Raw genomic sequence first — 18652 nt, forward strand, 5'->3', positions numbered from 1 at the left:
CCTGGGCTATGTCTACACAGGCACCATTTCTGTGCTTGGCCACAACTTAAACGTGGGCTTTCGTCTCTAGGAGGTGAAGCTGGATTTTTGAGGTCTTAGTTCAGAATAAGGGGAAATCCAATGCCTTCCCATTTTCCTCTTCTCTCTGCCCAGCTGGGCTTGCAGGCCTGGGACAGTGCCTGAGCCCCCGGGGCCTGGGGAGGGCTCAGCAGGACCAAGTGGGAATAGCAAATGAGAAGAATGGACTGGGGGAAGGCGATAGGGAGGGATGGAGACTATGGTGGGGTGGAGAGTTCACACTCCCTCTGAAGTATTTCAACTAAGTTAAAAACGGGGGGGGGGGGGGGGGGCAGATAATAGGACATTTTGTAGCTTTTTTTTTTTTGCTTTTTGCTTTTGTTTTGTTTTGGTGTTTTGTTGTTGTCATCATCGTTGTTGTTTTGTTCTAATTTGCACAAAGAAATGTGGGAAGGATTAAAAAAAAAAAAGAAATGTGGGAAGGATAAACCGGAAACTACAGCAGGTGGGTGGGAATGGAGTGAAAGGCTAGAGAAGGACACTCTTGTGAGCATATGTTTCTGTCCGAAAGATTAGACTTTCTGGAACTATGTCAATGTTCTATGTATTGAAAGAAACCCATCAAAGAAGACGAGGAAAACCCCCTAAGAGTTAATTATAAACAGAAACAAATGAACCTCCCTATATTTCAAGTGTAGAGCAACCATACCGAAGAGAAATAAATGGCCCATCCAAGTAACATTTGGAAATTGTGCCCAAACTGCGCCATTGACCATTGACCTTCAGCTTAAAAGATAAGTCTTAAGAAAGATTCAGTACATCATGAGCTCAGCTTATAAACTTCGGTTTTCACAATGGTATGGATGTAGCAATTCCGAAACTCCTTTGTGTGTGGGATTAAGCAGTAAGTAAATATAATTAAGGTTGATGGAAACCAAGGTTGTTCCTGTGACAGAAAGGAGGCATTTTAAGTATACACTTGGGGGAGAATGGAAGAACTCTGTGTTGGACTGGAATTGGAGAAATAGACATGGATAGATGTGTTCCCTTATTTACGTATACGTATTTCCTAGCTCTCTTTGCTACAAGGCCTTGAAAGCAATGACATTGCAGTACCAAGGAACGTACCTACTGCCCAAATCTTGGATGTTAAATACCATTTCCTGCTCTAGGGAACCAGGGCTCCTTGGAGAAATGGCTGATTTCAGGTTTGCACGAGATGAGCCTGGAACATTTTGTGATGCCAGAAAGGAAGGAAGTGCTCAAAAAATGATGTAGATCTGAGAGCGCGAAAAACCTTCTGCTGGCAAAATCTGGGACATTTTGAAGATCAGAATAATTACAGTAATGGATTATAACCCATTGCATAAGAATCCACAAGTCCATACGGGTAATGAAGAAAGGGGATAGTGATTAATGAATATAAAAGAGATGAGGGAGTTAGGTAACTACCGTTTGCAACCATCTTAGCAAAAATTGATTTAAGTTGTCTATTTCAGTTAAAAATCATTGATGGATATTAAAGCCAATGGGTGAAAATCCAGGAAGGACGGGGCGCTTACATCTCAAAATATTTTCCCACGGTTTACGGATTCATTACAAACAGGAAAAACGGTTGACTTTCAGGTGGAGACAGCTGGTGGATGCCACGAGAGATCGAAATTAACACCACCGGGGCGCTTGGGTGGCTCAGTGGGTTAAGCCGCTGCCTTTGGCTCAGGTCATGATCTCAGAGTCCTGGGATCAAGCCCCATATCGGGCTCTCTGCTCAGCAGGGAGCCTGCTTCCTCCTCTCTCTCTGCCTGCCTCTCTGCCTGCTTGTGATCTCTCTCTGTCAAATAAATAAATAAAATCTTTAAAAAAAAAAAAAAGAAATTAACACCACCGAGAATGGGACTTGTCCCCGTGGGTATAATGCCCCAAAGACCAATCACGTAGGTCACATTCCAGCCCAAAATGCAATGTGTGAAACTGACCATGACCAAACACCAGACAAACCCAAATCTCGAGATATTCTCTACAACTAATCTGTCCCCTCTCATATCAAGAATATCAAAGTTATGAAGGGAAAAGAACGGCCGAGAATGGTTTTAGACTGAAGGAGACACAAGAGACGTGACAACTAAGTGCAGTGTGTGATCCCAGATGGGACCTGGATCTGCTCTTTAGCACCCGTACCCCCATTTGGGGATAGGGTTACCTGGGAGAGGGTGGCTGGCGTGCCTGTCATGATTGTAGAGTGGTACCCCTTGGCTATATGCCAAACTTGTTAATAACAGTTGCATATAAGATACATGTGGGTGTTCGGTGCCAAGACCTGAAGAATGTTTGATTTGCCAGGCTGTGTCTGGGCTAAAAGGCGGAATCACCAGGTGGGTCCCCAAATATCCAATAGTTCTGAACTGGTTAGCATCCCCTTTGAAGGTTCAATGATCAGGAGGCCAGGTGTTGCAGACATGGACGTAGATGGACATGTGTGTGTGTGTGTGTGTGTGTTTGTCCATGTCCCACATCACCCTTGTGATTGCTCGCTCCCTAGAGTGGAGCTGGGGCTGCTGTGTGTTGTGGTGGGTCCCCAGTGAGAGAAGGAAGCCCATGTCTACTGCAGCTGTGGCACAGACAAGCGGAGGTCAGGGAGTGAGTGGATATAATATTTAATAAACTTGCTATATTTGCTTGAAGTTCAGCCTCCTCTGGTGCTTGCACCTCTCAGACAGATGATCTGGGTCAAGGTGGACAGCCCAGGTGGATGTGGGATTCCACCCACTCTCAGCCTGTGCTCCTCTACCTTGAACGGGTGGCTATATCTGTGCCCCAGTAATAACGGCAGTCCATCATGCCCATGACCTTAGGAGGCGAGAATCTGGGGCCATGGCAATGCCAGGGCTAGCAAGGAGTGGGGAAGGGATCATTGTCTGGGACACAAGAGGGAGACCTGGAGGCACCAAGGATGGGCAGGAAGGTTAAGGCTGATAGTTTAGCTGCCAGCAGACCCCAGGGACAGGACTAGGCAGAGAGCTCAGAGGCGAACCTCCAGCAGGTAGCGCAGGTGACACTGGCTGTCCTGGTAGATGAGATACTCGCTCTGGGAGAATTGGGAGCTGCTGAACTCTGCACAGAGCGCAGGCCGGCCCTGGGGCACCACTACTCGCTGACCATCCAGCTCCAGCTCGGTGTCCTGGCTTGGATCTGCAAGGCACAGCAAGGGCCATGGGTGACTCAAGGGTCCCTAATCCTTGGCTTTACCAGTAAGTTGTGCCCCTTATGCTATCCACTTCTGCCACGGGGAATACCTGCTCATTCCCACCTTGCAACCTCCAGACCACCACATAGGCTGGGCCTTCTGCCTGGAATATCTGCCCCATTTCTCTGCCAGGGAAATGTCTACTTACCTTTTAATGCTCAGTGATTGACACCTTTTCTTTGAAGCCCTCCTGGATGCCCAGGAGTGATATGTTGAAGCATCAAATGTTTTTCCAGCCATAAAGTAAATGGCTAGTAAGGAAGCCTGCTTCCTTCTCTCCCTCTCCACAGCCCCCTCCCTGCCCACCTCCTTCCTGAAGGCGTCCTAGTCCCCTAGCTCAGCCCCAGGCCTTTATCCTCAGGCCTGTCCAGGTTTTCGGGACTCACCAGGCTCTGTGTGGCCTCGGGCAATGACACTGTCGAAGCCAGGGGGTGGCTGTTTCAAGCTGGGGTCATCGACGGTGATGTGGTGCTCTCTGCCCAGTGCCACCTCCCCCAGGAACATGTAGCCAACTTGGTGGGCTCCGCAGGACATGCCAGTAACTGGGGGACCCAGGGAAGCTCAGCATGGGGAGCTTGGCCCTCCTACCTGCCTCCCTGGCCCCCGCTTTGCTGAGTTATTATTTCCTCTGGCTTTGTTGACCCAGTCCAGAAAGTGTCCACTCTTCCTGCAGCCTTAAAAACACCCCCTTGTTCTGGCTGCAGCCCCTGTCCCCCACTCCAAAGTCAGCAGTGGCTCCCAGTGACCAAATCCAAGGTCTTTTCTCTCTGCCATTTTCTGCTGATTTTTCCAGTGGCATCTTCCACCCCCTACCCTGGGACCCCTCTTGCACTGGCTCTCCCAAGACCACCCTCTACTCCTTCTTAGGCTCCTCTTCCCTCCTGGTGGACCCCTTGGTCTTAGGCAACCTTGGATACCCTAGAACATCAGTCCTGCACCCTTGCTCCCGCACACCCCAGGCAATATCTCAGCTCTTTATCATCAGGCTGTGCGCAGAGGTCCTGACCTGCTGCAGCACCCCCAGGCTTTGTGTCATCTCCTAGCTCCTTGACCTCCAAGCCTCCTCTTTCACCACCCCTCCTCACCCCCACCTGTGGCTGGCATGCTCGTCCTTGCATCTCACCTGTCTCTGTGCAGCTGCACTTCCTCTGAGTCCCCCGCTCCACCCCGCCCCGCCCCGCCCCCAGTCCCCAGGATGCCCCGCTGAGCACTCTGGTCAAGCCACTCAAAGATTCCTCTCCTGGATCCACTGTGAGTTGCGTAAGTGCTAGTCCTCCCTCCTGTTCCATGCTGGCTGGGGTCTTGGCCCTGTGGGATAACCTCACCGTAGCCAGCAGACTTGCTGTTCTCTGAGGCGAAATAGATGCCCTTGCCAACACGGCCGCCGGAATGAGGCATGATACGGAGCCCACTGGTGAGGATGGCGGCCACCACGGCCACGTTGGTGCCATGCCATAGTAGCTTCCGGTTGCCCAGCTTGGAGTGGGCCTGGAACCTGTCTCCCTGGGGGGGGGATCAGGGAGGGTCATGCTATCTAAGCTCAGGTGCTTCTCCCTGAACTGCTGTGTGTGTGACTGAGGCCCAGGGCCCCTCCTGCCAATCACACACACTCACACATGCGTGCACAAGAAGACCTGGGCCTGGAGGAAGCTGATGAGTTGCCAGCCCGACATGCTGATGGGCATATAAGCCAAGGTCATCTCCGTAAGGGGCAGGTAGTGAGGAAAATGTGTTGGCGGGGACTCTCCCTCACCTCCCCTTCTCGGTTCACTCTCCAAACGTGTTGAAGAGCCGGGCACCTGTAGCTGTTGCCAGTCTGCTCTAGGTAGGTACGGATCACCTGCAAGAAAAGCAGAAGCTGGCTGCCAAGGGAGGGAGATGTGTGGACAGACCCCACTGCCACCTCTGGTCCCAGAGCTCTCCTCAGGCCCTGCGGGCATAGGGAGAGAAGGCCAAGGGCAGGCAGTTCCCCTGCATACCGGGAGGGTGGATGGGTAGAGGGACAGTGACTCTGGGGGAAGGGCCCACCTTGTACTCGGGTGCCTCTGGGTCCAGCAGCTCGAGCTGGCACTTTAGGAGGTGATAGTCTCTGTCCAGTGGGTGTGGGACCTCCTCCACCTTCTCCTCCTCGGGGGTTGCCTGCAGGGTCTGGGCCAGCTCGATGTCCGCCAGCACCTAGAGTGATGGGCCCAGGAAGCTTGTGGGTCCATGTGACTGCCAGCATCCTCCCTCCCACACGACTGGGATGGTGGCCACCCCACCTGTCTGTCCGCCTGTGCCCCGCACCCCATCCATCAGTCTGGCCTTCCCCTCCCTTGTCCTTCCGGCTACCCATTCCATCCACCTCCCTGGGCCTTCTGGACCATCTGTCCCCTCCATTTCCTTTGCCCCATCTGTCCGTCTGCCCCACTGCTTGCCCTACCCCCCAAGCCTCACCAGCAGCATGTCCTTCTTGGCCTGCAGGAGCTCAGGGGAGTTGATGGGTGGGGGCCGGTTGCGGCCGAAGTTGTGGGGGATGACGGTGTAGAAGTGGGAGGACAGCTCCTCCAGGCTGAGGCCACCATCCGCCGGGGCTCGCAGTGCAGCCTCCAGGGCCTCCAAAGCCTCGAAGCCCCGTGCGATCTGCTGCTTGCTCAGCTTCCCTAGGGGCATCTTCTTCACATCTGGGGGTGGGGTGGGCAGAGAGTGGGGGGACACTCAGCCCTGCAGCCCTGCTCCCCCCCCCCGCCACCCTGCCTGGCCCTCTTCCCTCACCCAGGTTCATGAGGGTCATGGCATTCTTGAACATGTCCTTGCTGAAGATGTTGGTGATGAGCTTCTGTGTGGCTGCGTCCAGGGAGCAGGGCTGCACACGTTGCACCACGCTCCTCATTGGGCCTCCGTCCACCTAGGGGGAGAGGTCATGGATGGTGGGAGCTGCTGGGCATAGCCAGAGCGGAGCCTGGCATGAGAGAAAGATCAGTCAGATTGAGGCCAGAGAGGGGAGGTCTGTGCCTAAGGTCACACAACTGGATAGTGGTAGAAGCTAACAACTGGATAGTGGTAGAAGTGGGTCTCTCCTTCCAGTCCCCTCCCTTGTCCCAGGCCCTGCCACCCTCCTGGCCATGTCACCTTCACCACGGCTTCCTGGGCCTCATCGTCTCCCTGCACTTCGATGAGCGTGTACTTGCCCGGGTGGGCCACAAAGTGGTCCCGCTCCGCCCAGCTGTTCTTGGTCTTGTCGCGAAATTTCTTCTCAAAGTCCTTCTTTGCATCCTCCAGTAACTTGAAGTAGCTGAGCTTTGACTGGCCCACCTCTCCCTGTAACCAACAGCTTTCAGGGGTGTGCCTGCCACTGGCTGGCTATGAGCACTGGCAGGCCTCTGCTCGGCGGGGCCCTGTGCCAAGAGCCTCCGGGGCAGTCACAGGTGGAAAGGGTGTACAGTCAGCAGCCAAATAAGCTGTGGAGACACTGGGGAGCAGGGCGCATGTGTCGAGCAGGGAGAGGTGGGTAGAAGGAGAGTACAGGGGAGGAAGGTGGCGGCACTTACCACACGGCCCCAGCGGTTCCAGCAGGCGAAGCGGTCACCCTCTTCCAGCAGCTGGATGATGTAGAACTTGTTGTTGTTGCTTCCAATGTTGGTCTGGTTGAGGGTGCAGGCATAGTCTTCATGCACCTAGGGCCAGAGGGGCGTGGGGAGGGCAGGCCCGCTTGGGCTGCCCTTGGGTGGGACAGGGTACCTGCCTGCACACAGACAGGGGTCTGATGCTGACAGGAGTCAGGTGGCACTGAGGGCATCAGAGAAGTCTCTGTCAGGGAAGGCTTGAGGGTGTCATGGTTCTGCCCTGGGGGACCCGATCTGAGGGGACATGATTAAACTCAGGCAGTTGGGGGGAGTTCTAGAAGGACGTGGGTGTGCCCTATATTAGGGAATCAGAAGGAGACATTGGTTCTGCCCTGGGGGTCTCACAGGAATACAACCCTGCCATGCAAGGGATCTTAGGGGGACATGGCCCTGTGGGGCTGCTTTAGGGGATATAGGTGAGTCCTGGGAAGACTGAGGGGGTCAAAGTCCTGCCTTAAGTGTGGCAGGGGAGGCCGGAGAAGCTCAGGGGCTTGCCCTGGAGTCTGAAGAGCAGAAATGACCTGCCTAGATATGATAGGACATAGCTCTACTTGACCTTTGGGGTCTTGGGGGGACATAGCTTACTTGGGACCCTGAGCTACCTGGCCAGATCCAAGCCCCAGTGAGGAGGGGAGCAGGTCTGAGTGTATTTGAACCTAGGAAGGAGTAGGTGCCAACTCTGGATGGAGACTACAGCTTACCTGGGTTCCAGGGCTGTGGCTGAGTGGGCATGCTGGGTCCACTCGAACTGTGTGCTTCTCTGTGGGTGCAGCTCTGAGAGCCTCCGCAGTGGAGCGGAAGTTGTCCTCCTCCTCTGCCCCCTGGCGCCCCTGCTTTTTGTCAGGGCCCTCATGTGGCACCTGGGACTTGCGCTTTGGAGCCATGGCTCTTCTGGGGCACAGAGGGAACGCTCAGGCTTCATGGCCTCTGCATCCCACCTGACTGGCATAACACCAACTTGCCCCTGTCTGGGTTTGCCCTTTGGTGATAGCCCTCTCCCACTGCCTCCCATTTCCCCATTCCCTGACCCAGACCAAAACCAAAACCAGCTCTCTGCATCAGTTCCCTTTCCCTTTCCCCATTCACATGACCCAGGCCAGGACCCCCGTCCAGTCTGCCCTCGGGGCAAGGAAGAATGGTTCCCTACCCTCTCTAGCAATCCAGTGTTCTGAAGAGGGAGGGAAAGTGAAAAGAGAACCTCTTCCTGCTTCTGGGCTCCTCCTCCCTCTGGTTACTGCCTGCTCCTCCCTGGGCATAGCCAGAGCTGACTCAGATGGACCTGGCATGGTTACTGGGCTGAGTCATCTCAACTATGGAGGAGAGTGGACAGCCGCTCCCAAGAGCCACACTCCTGGGGCAGATCTGTCCCTCTAGAACTTGGTACCCAGTGGCCCAGAAACCCTTCCCAAGGGGTCCAAAAGTTCTGGGGTGCCAGTCAGGGTCTGAGACCAGTGGCCTTGAATTGCCCTGGGGCAAGTACCAGTCACACCTGGTCCTGCCCTGCCCTGCCCTGCCCTGCAGAGGGCTGTAGGTAGGATCACAGAGCACTCACCTAAGAGAAGCAGGGACCTGGGAGAGATGGCAGCCACAGGTGTAATATCAGGACCCCCACAGCAGTTGCAGTTCTAGGGCCTTCTCTAGCAACCCTCTGTAAACTTAGGCATGACTTGGAAAGTGATTTCCCTACAAATGCCAGAGATAGAAGCAGGGGCAGGGCGGGGTGGGGGTGTGGTTTTCCAGTTATCTGGCCACCAGTCAAGTGAGTCAGAGGCTTGGCAGGCAGAGGCCAACAGCCTGTCCCATGGACCGGTGGACACTTGATCAGAATACAGCCAGAGCAGCCCAGGGGACTGACGCGTCCTTAGCGCCACTTGTCTGGCCTGAGGTACGCAATACATGTCCGCCCGTTGCCCGGTGACCTTGAGCCCAGCTGCAGACACTGCCTCCCCTTCTCCGGGCAGTCTAGATTCCTCCCGGCTATCTCGTGCCAGAATGGTTCATCCTGGCTCCAGCCCCCGATGGGGAGGAGTCACCCTCCGACACAAGGAACCCTGCATCTCTAACGCCTCCCAGCGTCCAAACACCGCAAACACAGAGAAGGACCTTCTGGTCCCACCGGCCCTTGGACGTCAGCCCGCAGCAAGGCGCATGCGCTGTAGCCCTGGGCCGGAAGCTCCTGGAGAGGCTTGCTTCCTACTGGAGCCTGGCACGGGAGCCTGTAGGAACTCTTGGGGGCGTGGCCACGAGCATTTATCCTATGGGCGCTTGGGGGGCGTGACAGAGCTTACAGAAGGACCCAATGGGGCTATGGGAGGCGGGACCCGCGGGACAGTGGGAACCTATCGGGGAGCGGAGTCTTGCCAGACCTCCCGGGTTTAGCAGCCACGTGAGTTCTCGGTGGTGGCCGCTACATTCAGATTCGGCAGCATGTCGGCAGCAGCCGCGGCTCGAAAGCGGGGAAGGTCGGCCCCGGGGGCGGGTGCAGGGACCGGCAAGCGGCGGCGAAAGGTGAGCCTGGAGCTTCTGCGGGCTATAGTCGGTCCCGCTTACGGGGGCTGACCACCGTCACTCCTTACTGGACACTCGGGCCCCGGGCTCCTCCGCGGCCCTCTTTTCGGCCTCCCAGCTGGAGTCAGCTTCGTCTCTCTCTCCGTGGGCTAAATCCTGAAAGAACTTGCACTTGAGCCGGGGTACCACCGCCTTTCCTAGGCCCACGGCTCTCAAGAGATCGGAAGGGGCGCTTGCTCCGTTGCCGGGATGGTTGGGACCCCTGACCAATGAAAGGATTATTTAATTTTCAGACCGACTCTGCCGGGGACCGGGGCAAGTCCAAGGGAGGTGGCAAGATGAATGAGGAGATCTCCAGTGACTCTGAGAGTGAGAGGTGAGCTCCCTTCCACCCAGGCGAAGTGAACAGTGAGGCCCAGGGAGTCGGGGCAGAGCTGGGCGGAGAACCCATGTCTCCTGCCTTTTTGGCTCTTAGAGCTTGGCTCTTTCTTCCACTTCTGACCCTGATGAGTAGGACTCGTTTTGAGGAGATGGAGAAGTCTCATCGACTTCCCTGCAGGGTCTCTGTGTGGGGAGAATCCCCAGTCCCAAGGGGAGACCAGTGAGACCTCCGTGGTTCATGGCAGGGACCTGAGCACAGACTGGGCCAGCTGGTAAGGGGAGAGGGATGCAAGAAATGCTTGCTAGTTCTTCATCTGTTTTCCCACAGTTTTACAGTTGCTTTCAACATATGCCAGGCACTGGCTTTACTCTTGAGAATACAGAGATGAGCAGGCAGGTGAAGACAAAATGTGTTGTGATGGGATGTGTATTCTACAGCTCTGTATTCTGGAGACTGGGGAGGGAACATTTAAATAGGGCTTGGAGAGATGAGGAGGAAATCCCTCAGGTAGAGGCAGGGAGGACATTCAGGGAGTGGAGAAAAGTCTAGGACTTTACGTGTGTGGGAGTGGGAGATGAAGAGGATGGAAAGGCAGGTGTTGGCCCTGTCCAGGTGGGGGAGGGCTTTGAATATCTTCCTCATTCTGCATGTTTCAGGGTTTCAAAGGAGGCTAACAAGGTGTCAGGCCTAAGCCTGTGGAACAGAGGCTGTCATACCAAGGAATCCTGGGGCCTTCCCTAAGAGTTGGCTTTGGAAATTCAGCTTCTAACAGCACATGCTGGCCTTGACTTGCTCACAGAAAGACTTCATATACTTACTTTTAAGGTCACTGTGGGTGGGTGTGCCTGGCCCTGTGCAGAATGTGCAAAATACTTTTTTTTTAAAAAGATTTTAGTTATTTATTTGACAGAGAGAGGGGTCACAAGTAGGCAGAGAGGCAGGCAGAGGGAGAGGGGGAAGCAGGCTCCCCACTGAGCAGAGAGCCTGATACGGGCCTCAATCCCAGGACTCTGAGATCATGACCTGAGCCGAAGGCAGAGGCTTAATCCACTGAACGCCCAGGCGCCCACAGAATACTTTTAAATGTTTAAAAAATGTGTTGTGAACTGTGAGATACAGAAGGACTCAATGAAATGTGTTTGGACAAAGGGAGCAAGGGTGAAGTGATGAAGCTTTGTGTGCCCACCACCTGGGTTAGGAGCTTGGTAGACCATTTGCAGAAACTTAGAAGCCCCATCTCTGCATTCTGACTTGAGTTAATAATTTCTGTGCTTTCCTTCCTTCCTTCCCTTCTCCACCTCTTCTTCCTCCTTTTCATTTTTTCATTCAGGCATAACTTACATACAGTAATGCTCGCTTTTTTTAGTTGTACAGTTTGTGAGTTTTGACAAACACAGTTGTGTAACTGCCGTCACTATGAAGGTGTAGAAGCGTTTCATCACGCTCCAGAAATCCCCCCTGCTCCTTTGTGGTCAGTTTCTCCCCACCTCTAGCCCCTGCTAACTACTGACCCTAGAGTTTTGCCTTTTCCAGAACATCATATGAGTGGACTCATACAATGTTTGCTTCCTTTGCTTTTCTTTAAAGTTCTGTCTCCTATGTGTGAACCCCTCAATAATGGATTGATTAGGTAAACTGAGGAGAAGTTCTTGCCTTAGCTGGATAAAGGAAAGGTAGCACCAACCCTGTTGGCTGAAGGCTTTCTGGGCACCAGGTACTAAGGGGTCTCTGGGGCCTGGTTTAGCCTTGGCTTCCAAGGTCCCTTCTGGGAACATTGTGGGCGAAGTCATAAATGAGTCCTGGGAAACAGTTGGGGCATTTGACAGGGAATAGGTATCTTCAGGCACGTGATCAGGGGATGGTTCCTGTGACCCACCTCTAGCTCCCAAGAGCAAGTCCTGGTAGGCTGTATCTTGAGTAAAGTGAATGCTCCCAGCTGGTTCAGGGATGGGGCATGGAAGGGAAAGCAGCACCTTCACCAGCACAAGGTCAAGCCAAGACCAGTTAAGTTGCACCTGGAATCCCATCCTCAAGGTAGAGGCTGGTACCGTAGCAGTGGGGGTGAGACTGTGATGTCCCAGAGTGTCTGCCTCTTGGGTCCTTTTATTGGATCTGGACTGGTTGCTGCTCTGCGGTCTAGGGGGGGGTCGTGATTCTGGAATCTGCCTTTTCAGCTTCCCATGTTGGCTCTCCTATTCCCTGTCTCCCATGCCTTTCTCATTCTTAGCTTACCCTCATGTGTAGTGAGCATGGCCTCCATCCTTCAGTGAGGTTTAAAAGAGACAAGTCCTGTGGCACCTTGTGCATCTGACAGTATCTTCGCTGGTCATCGGTGGTTTAACTGGCATGAGCTTCCAGGGGTTTACAGTGCCCTTGAGGATTTTGTGTGTGTGGTTCCTCTGTTGGCCTGCTTTCAGTGTTGCTGTTGATTCCAGCAACACTGTGTATGATACCTTTTCTCAGCAGCCCATGGAACCTGCTTTCTCCCTCTAGAGTTGAGAGATTTCGCAGTGATCCTTTTGGGTTTTGTGTCTCTTTTCACCCTCTTATTGGGCACTAGGTGGGTCTTTTCAGTTTGGTAAGTCACGGCTTTCAGTTTTCTGCATGGGTAATCATTGGCCCTGAGGGTTAGCAGGGTTGGGGGCAGTGAATGGCAGGGGAAGCAGCGAGGAGGCACGGTCTCAGTGGCAGGCTGGGCCCTCACAGAGGGAGCCCCTTCCCGCCCACAGCCTGCCTCCCAGGAAGACTGAGGAGGAGGACGACGACGAGCTGGAGGAGACAGCCCAGGAGAAGAAGCTGCGCTTGGCCAAGCTCTACCTGGAGCAGCTCAGGCAGCAAGGTGAGTGCATGCGCTGGGCAGGTGAGGGGCGGGGCCTGTGCCCACAACTGCCTGCTGCGGCCCCGCGCCACCTGATGGGTGACTGACGCAGGTACCTGGGGGGCTGCCCGAGCTGTGCGTGCTGGCTGTCCTGGGGGAGGGTGGCCAGGAGACTAACGGGCCTCCTGGGGTGGGGGAGTGGGGCAGACCTTCAGGGGACTTTAGCCTGATCTCTCAGTAAAGACAGGTTAGGCGGGAGGGGACGTCTCCTTTGCCCAAGGCAGCCCGAACTTCCTGTGGGGTGCAGCCCGAGGGGGGCCCAGGACTGAGGTGGTGGTAGGGTGGGACTGGGAAGGAGGAGGTGGAGGCTTGGCCTGGGGTGACCTGACAGACTTGGTCTGTCCTTGCACAGAGGAGGAGAAGGCTGAGGCCCGGGAGTTTGAGGAGGACCAGGTGGCTGGGCGATTGAAGGAGGACGTGGTGAGTTGTGGAGGGAAGGTGGTGGGAGAGAAGGGGGGGCGTGGTCCTGCTCCTGGGAGCTCACCCCTCTCTCTCTGTGCAGCTGGAGCAGCGGGGCAGGCTGCAGAAGTCGGTGGCAAAGGAGGTAAGCGGGCAGGGCGCTTTGGTGTAAGATTGGAGTGAATCATAGGGCACCCGTGGGTTGGTGAGCAGATGGCCTAATTGGGGACTCAGGCTGTGGGGTTTTTGTTCTGGAACATGGTGGGCATTTGGGCAGACGGGATCAGATAAGGGTCTGATCCTTGCCAGGGTGGTGGGAAAGGATGGTGTGTGCATGCATGTGTGCGTGTGTATGTCTAGGGGCCTTCTTGCCCCCTGTGGCAGTGACCCAGCCCTTCCTGCCCAGATTCAGGCCCCAGCCCCAGCCGACATCCGAGTCTTACGGGGGCACCAGCTCTCCATCACGTGCGTGGTCATCACCCCTGATGATGCGGCCATCTTCTCTGCTGCCAAAGACTGCACCATTATCAAGTGTGAGTGAGCACCTGGGTGGGGGTGCAGCCCCAGTGGTCTTTCGGGAGGGCTGGTCTGTGAGGAGGGAGTCATCAGGGCAGACTGAGGCCCGATGGGGGAGGCTTCTGGTGGTAAGTTGGCTCCTAAGGAGGTGTTTTCTGGGTGCCAGTGGAAGCTGCTGGCTAGGAGTGGGGCTGTGAGCTCCCTGAGGCTCCGTGCAGCCCCGGGATTGCATTCTGCTCTTCCTGGGTCCTCCCTTTGACAGCTGAGCGCTGTCTTCATCCACCCTTAGGAGAAACTGGAAGAACTTGTAGCCTTGGTCCTAAAGCACCTGCTTTCCTTCTCCCTGGGGCTTCGCGGCTGCCCTTTGGGGTTATTGTCATCATGTAACAGACAAGGAGCCTGAGGGGGCTGTGCAGGGGCTCCCAGTGGCTCAGCCCAATCTTTGGCCTGTGCTGCCCTTGGAAGGGGTTGCCAGCCAGTCCCAGACTCCATCCCAGTAGCCTCTCTCTCTCCTGGTGTCAGGGAGTGTGGAGAGTGGACGGAAGCTCCATGTGATCCCACGAGCCAAGAAGGGTGCTGAGGGGAAGCCCCCCGGCCATGACAGCCACATCCTCTGCATGGCCATCTCCTCTGACGGCAAGTACCTTGTAAGGCAGGGTTGGCCCCGGGGGCGGGTAAGAGGCCGGGGCACGCGCTGGGTGCCTGTGGCCATTGCCCTTCTCCCCACAGGCCTCGGGTGACCGCAGCAAGCTCATTCTTATCTGGGAGGCCCAGAGCTGCCGGCACCTGTACACGTTCACGGGACACCGGGATGCCGTGTCGGTAGGAGCTGTGGACATTTGTCGAGCGACTAAGTGGGCCGGGCTGGGGTGATGGGGCGAATGAGGCAGAGGGTCGCCATCCCTGGCAACCTGCACTTCGGTGCAGTGCATAAAGGACATAAAGGGGGAGAGCTGGGAGAGACCGACCTTGCCCTGGGTGGGAGGTGGGGGTGGGGGTGGGGGTGGTGCTCAGCAATTTATGGCTCCTTGACAGCAGCTGAGTGCTGGGACCTGATTTCAGGAAGTCCTCCCCGGGCCTGACTTCTGCGTTGCCTGCTGTAGTCCAGGTCCCCTTTTGCCCCCTCTCCATGTATTAGGGTCTGGCATTCCGCAGAGGCACCCACCAGCTGTACAGCACGTCCCACGACCGCTCTGTGAAGGTGTGGAACGTGGCGGAGAACTCCTATGTGGAGACGCTGTGAGTGTGCGCGGAGAGAGGGTGTGTGGATGTGCACGCCAGTGCACGTGTGACCCCCATCCTACCCCCCCGCCCCCTTCATCCCCCACAGCTTCGGGCACCAGGATGCCGTGGCTGCGCTGGACGCCCTGAGCCGGGAGTGCTGTGTGACGGCCGGGGGCCGGGATGGGACGGTGCGTGTGTGGAAGATCCCCGAGGAGTCCCAGCTTGTCTTCTATGGCCACCAGTAAGGCTGTCCACTGGGCCCAGTGGGGGGAGCGGGGCTGGGGGAGGGTCCGTGCCCCTCACTGCTCCTCCTCGCCAGGGGCTCCATCGACAGCATCCAGCTTATCAACGAGGAGCACATGGTGTCGGGCGCAGACGATGGGTAAGAGCTGCCTTTCTGATGCCTCACTTCGCTGTCACTGCTCCCGGCCTCACCTCCTGGAACCTCTCCGAGTGGTGGTGTGATTTCTTTCTTTCCGCCCAGTGGCCTGTCTGCCCTCCCCCAGCCCCTCACCCATGATCTTCTCTGTCCACAGCTCCGTGGCCTTGTGGGGCCTCTCCAAGAAGCGGCCACTCGCCCTGCAGCGTGAGGCCCATGGGCTGCGGGGGGAGCAGGGCCTGGAGCAGCCCTTCTGGGTGTCGTCGGTGGCGGCCCTGCTCAACACGGACCTGGTGGCCACAGGTGGGTACCCTTTGAGGCCAGTAGGACGGGGTGACGGTGGGCGGGGGGTAGTGGGGCACTGGGGCGGGGGTGCTCACTGTCTGTCTGTCCCCCCAGGCTCCCACAGCTCCTGCGTGAAGCTCTGGCAGTGCGGGGAGGGCTTCCGGCGGCTTGACCCGCTCTGCGACATTCCCCTGGTAAGTGGGACTTGAATGCCCAGCTTGTCTTTGCCTCACTGCCGAGGCCCTGGAGCTTGTGGCCCCTGGACTTAGGCCCTTACTGTTTTTTCCTGCCAGAAGGGAGGCTTCTCAGGGCAGGGCCAGCTAGGACTTCTCTGTTTTATAGTCCCAGCTCTTAGCACAGGGCCTGACGGGAACTCTTCCTCCTTCTTCCTCTCCTCCACTCCCCACCCTTTCCTGGGTGCAGGGGAACAAGGCTGGGACAAGGCAGAGACAGCGTGTGCAGAGGCATGGAGGTGACGGGCAGCCTGGTGCTATCTCACAGCCAGAGCCTGTGGGCATGGGACACCCTAAGGGAGAGTGGCAGGACGGTCCATGACACCCGGTTACTGTGCAGGGCTCGGTGATAGTCATGGGGTCTCCAGGACCGCACAGCCAGGAGCTAGGCCCTGGGCCACCCTGATAGGTGATGTACTTGGCGTCCACTGTCTCCTTAAATCCTCACAAGTTCACTGTGAGGCCAACACTCTTTTTCCATCCATCTCATAGGTGTGGAGGCCGAAGCCCTGAGGGGTCAGGGGCTGACCCAGGTAGCAGGAAGCAGAGCAGGGATTTAAGCTGGGCCTGCCGAGGCCAGGCCCTTGGCTGTGAGGCTGGGGCTATGGTGTGGGTCCGCGGCGGAGTGGGGTGGAGGATGGATCTGTTCTCACATCTTCTCATGTCTTCCCTCTTCTCAGGTGGGCTTTATCAATAGCCTAAAGTTCTCCAGCTCGGGGGATTTCCTGGTGGCTGGGGTGGGGCAGGAGCACAGGTATGAGGCACCCTTGGGGAGCGGGGTGGAAGGTGGTGCTGGCCAGGCCACCAGGTGGGGTGGTGGGGGCTGGGCCTGGGCTCAGCCCCTCCTTTGGTTCTGTTCCCTGCAGGCTTGGCCGCTGGTGGCGCATCAAAGAGGCCCGGAACTCCGTCTGCATCATCCCGCTCCACAGGGCCCCCAGGCCCCCTGCTGCTGGCTCCTGACTCTTCCCCCCTTTATTTAAGTCTTTCCCAGACCAGGCCTTGCTCTCTTTGTATTAAAAGCCTTCTCCTTTGGGCCTTGTCTCTTGCAGCTTCTTGGGTGGGGAAGGAGGGTGCTGGAGGGACTATGGGCTGGAAGAGGCCGGGGAGGGACAGGGCTCCCAGAGTCTCGATTGCTGAGGGCTTTTTTTTTTTTTTTTTTTTAAAGATTGTATGTATTTATTTGTCAGAGAGAGAGAGAGACTGCGTGAGAGAGAGGGTACAAGCAGGGGAAGCGGCAATCAGAGAGAAGCAGGCTACCTGCTGAGCAAGGACCCAGATGCGGGACTCTATCTCAGGACCCTGGGACCATGACCTGAGCTGAAGGCAGACCCTTAACCATCTGAGCCACCCAGGTGTCCTGGCTGAGGGCTTTTTATCCTTTTCCATGGAACTTGGGGATGGAAACCTCAGCCAGCTCCCGGGCCTTGAGTATCCTCTGTGACCTTATTAGTCCAGCTCCCCGCCCCCGGCTCCGGGCTGCTAGGTGTCAGAAGCTGCTGACCCTCAGCTAGGAAGCCATGGATGTCCAGTTATGTGTCAGGGCTGGCTGTGGAATCTGAGAACTGAAATGACAGCTAGGCCTGCAAGTCAGGCGGACCCCAGCCAGGTTAGGAAGCTGGGGTGGGTGGGGTGGTACACGGCACTGCCTACTGCCTGGGAATAGGTGTCAGAGTTGGCAATAGCTCTGCCCTTGGTCTGAATGACAGCCAGGCTGTCAGAAGAATGTTCTTCCTGCTGATTTTACCCACTGGATGATTCATTCCTGCCACTGGCAAAGCCAGAGGAGGCTGACTGGTAGTATCCAAGTACAGTAAAGTCTCCTTTTAATGGGAAATGAGAATGTTAAGGATTCTGCTTTAACCTTTTCTTAACCCATTGGGCTCAACCACTGAGTCTGTGGTTCCCAAGGGGGAAGCATGGTCACCTCAGGGGAGGAAGCCACAGGACTTCTCTCCTGCTCCCCTGCTCAGGAGGCCCACCATCAGAGAGACCTGTTCCTGCCTGGCTGCATCCCTCTGGGGCCAGATGAGGTCAGGTTCAGATTGAACCCCCAAATCCTGTTCTGGATCAGAAGATGGTAATGGAATTCACTTCCTGTGTTCTGCTTCAAATTGAGCTCAATGATAGCATAAGCACACTTCCTGAGAGACCTGGCAAAGGAACACGGAAATGCACCCTCACACGCGACCCCTTTGTATGGACACGTTCCTACTGGGAGAAATCCACAGTCTTGAATCATTGCTCCTCTGTAAGTAACGCATCATTTTTCTTCTGGCTGCTTTTATGATGTTTTTATCTTTGATTTTCAGCAGTTTGATTGTGATCTGTCTGGGCAGGGTTTTCTTGAATACATCTTTTTCTTATTTTTTTTTTTCCTGATTAAAAGACATAACATAATTTACCATTGTCACCATTTTTTAATGCTGATGTCATAATTTTCTTATCAATTAGCAGAGACTTTTTTTTTTTCCCCCAAGAGAGCTTGCTTGCGAGCCAGGAGGAGGGGTGTGTTTAAAGTGTTTAAACAGGGGCGCCTGGGTGGCTCAGTGGGTTAAGCCGCTGCCTTCGGCTCAGGTCATGATCTCAGGGTCCTGGGATCGAGTCCCGCATCGGGCTCTCTGCTCAGCAGGGAGCCTACTTCCCTCTCTCTCTCCCTCTGCCTGCCTCTCTGCCTACTTGTGATCTCTCTCTGTCAAATAAATAAATAAAATCTTTTAAAAAAAAAGTGGTTAAAGAAGGAGAGAATCTTAAGCAGGCTCCATGCTGGGCATGGACACAGGACTTGATCCCATGACCCTGAGATCATGACCCGAGCCACCCAGGCGCCCCACTGATGTCACCGTCTTGAAGCGTACGATTCAGGCATTAGGTACATTCATGTTGTGGTGCATCGGTCACCACCATCCGTTCCCCTAATGCTTGCAAATCTGGAACTCTATACCTGTGAAACTGTAGCTCCCCTGGCCCCCTCCCCCCAACCC

General features: G+C 55.6%; 2 protein-coding genes across 4 annotated transcripts; one reads left to right on the forward strand and one right to left on the reverse strand.

The window, feature by feature from the left end:
• Positions 1-2656: 2656 nt before the first annotated feature.
• On the reverse strand, positions 2657-8577 carry PARP3 (poly(ADP-ribose) polymerase family member 3). 3 transcript variants are annotated; one of them, XM_047692851.1, is made up of 11 exons: positions 8420-8577; positions 7569-7758; positions 6793-6918; positions 6374-6562; positions 6017-6149; positions 5699-5925; positions 5291-5437; positions 5016-5102; positions 4588-4765; positions 3649-3804; positions 2657-3207 (listed from the first exon to the last, which is right to left on the reverse strand). In XM_047692851.1, exons 2-11 carry the CDS (start codon positions 7749-7751, stop codon positions 3038-3040), a joined length of 1596 nt encoding a protein of 531 aa, XP_047548807.1. In that variant the 5' UTR covers positions 7752-7758; positions 8420-8577; the 3' UTR covers positions 2657-3037. The 3 variants fall into 3 exon arrangements, with proteins under 3 accessions (XP_047548807.1, XP_047548815.1, XP_047548817.1); XM_047692859.1 differs by having other exon boundaries at positions 7569-7755; positions 8420-8572; XM_047692861.1 differs by lacking the exon at positions 8420-8577 and adding an exon at positions 8015-8130.
• A 643-nt stretch (positions 8578-9220) lies between these two features.
• On the forward strand, positions 9221-16704 carry RRP9 (ribosomal RNA processing 9, U3 small nucleolar RNA binding protein). The gene is made up of 15 exons (XM_047692875.1): positions 9221-9375; positions 9669-9751; positions 12487-12596; positions 12988-13055; positions 13138-13179; positions 13441-13567; positions 14073-14197; positions 14280-14372; positions 14689-14789; positions 14881-15015; positions 15094-15156; positions 15311-15456; positions 15553-15632; positions 16352-16425; positions 16538-16704. Exons 1-15 carry the CDS (start codon positions 9295-9297, stop codon positions 16629-16631), a joined length of 1422 nt encoding a protein of 473 aa, XP_047548831.1. The 5' UTR covers positions 9221-9294; the 3' UTR covers positions 16632-16704.
• The last annotated feature ends 1948 nt before the right edge of the window (positions 16705-18652 follow it).

This window comes from Lutra lutra, chromosome 1 (assembly GCF_902655055.1).
Source record: "Lutra lutra chromosome 1, mLutLut1.2, whole genome shotgun sequence".
Lineage (NCBI taxonomy): Eukaryota > Metazoa > Chordata > Mammalia > Carnivora > Mustelidae > Lutra > Lutra lutra.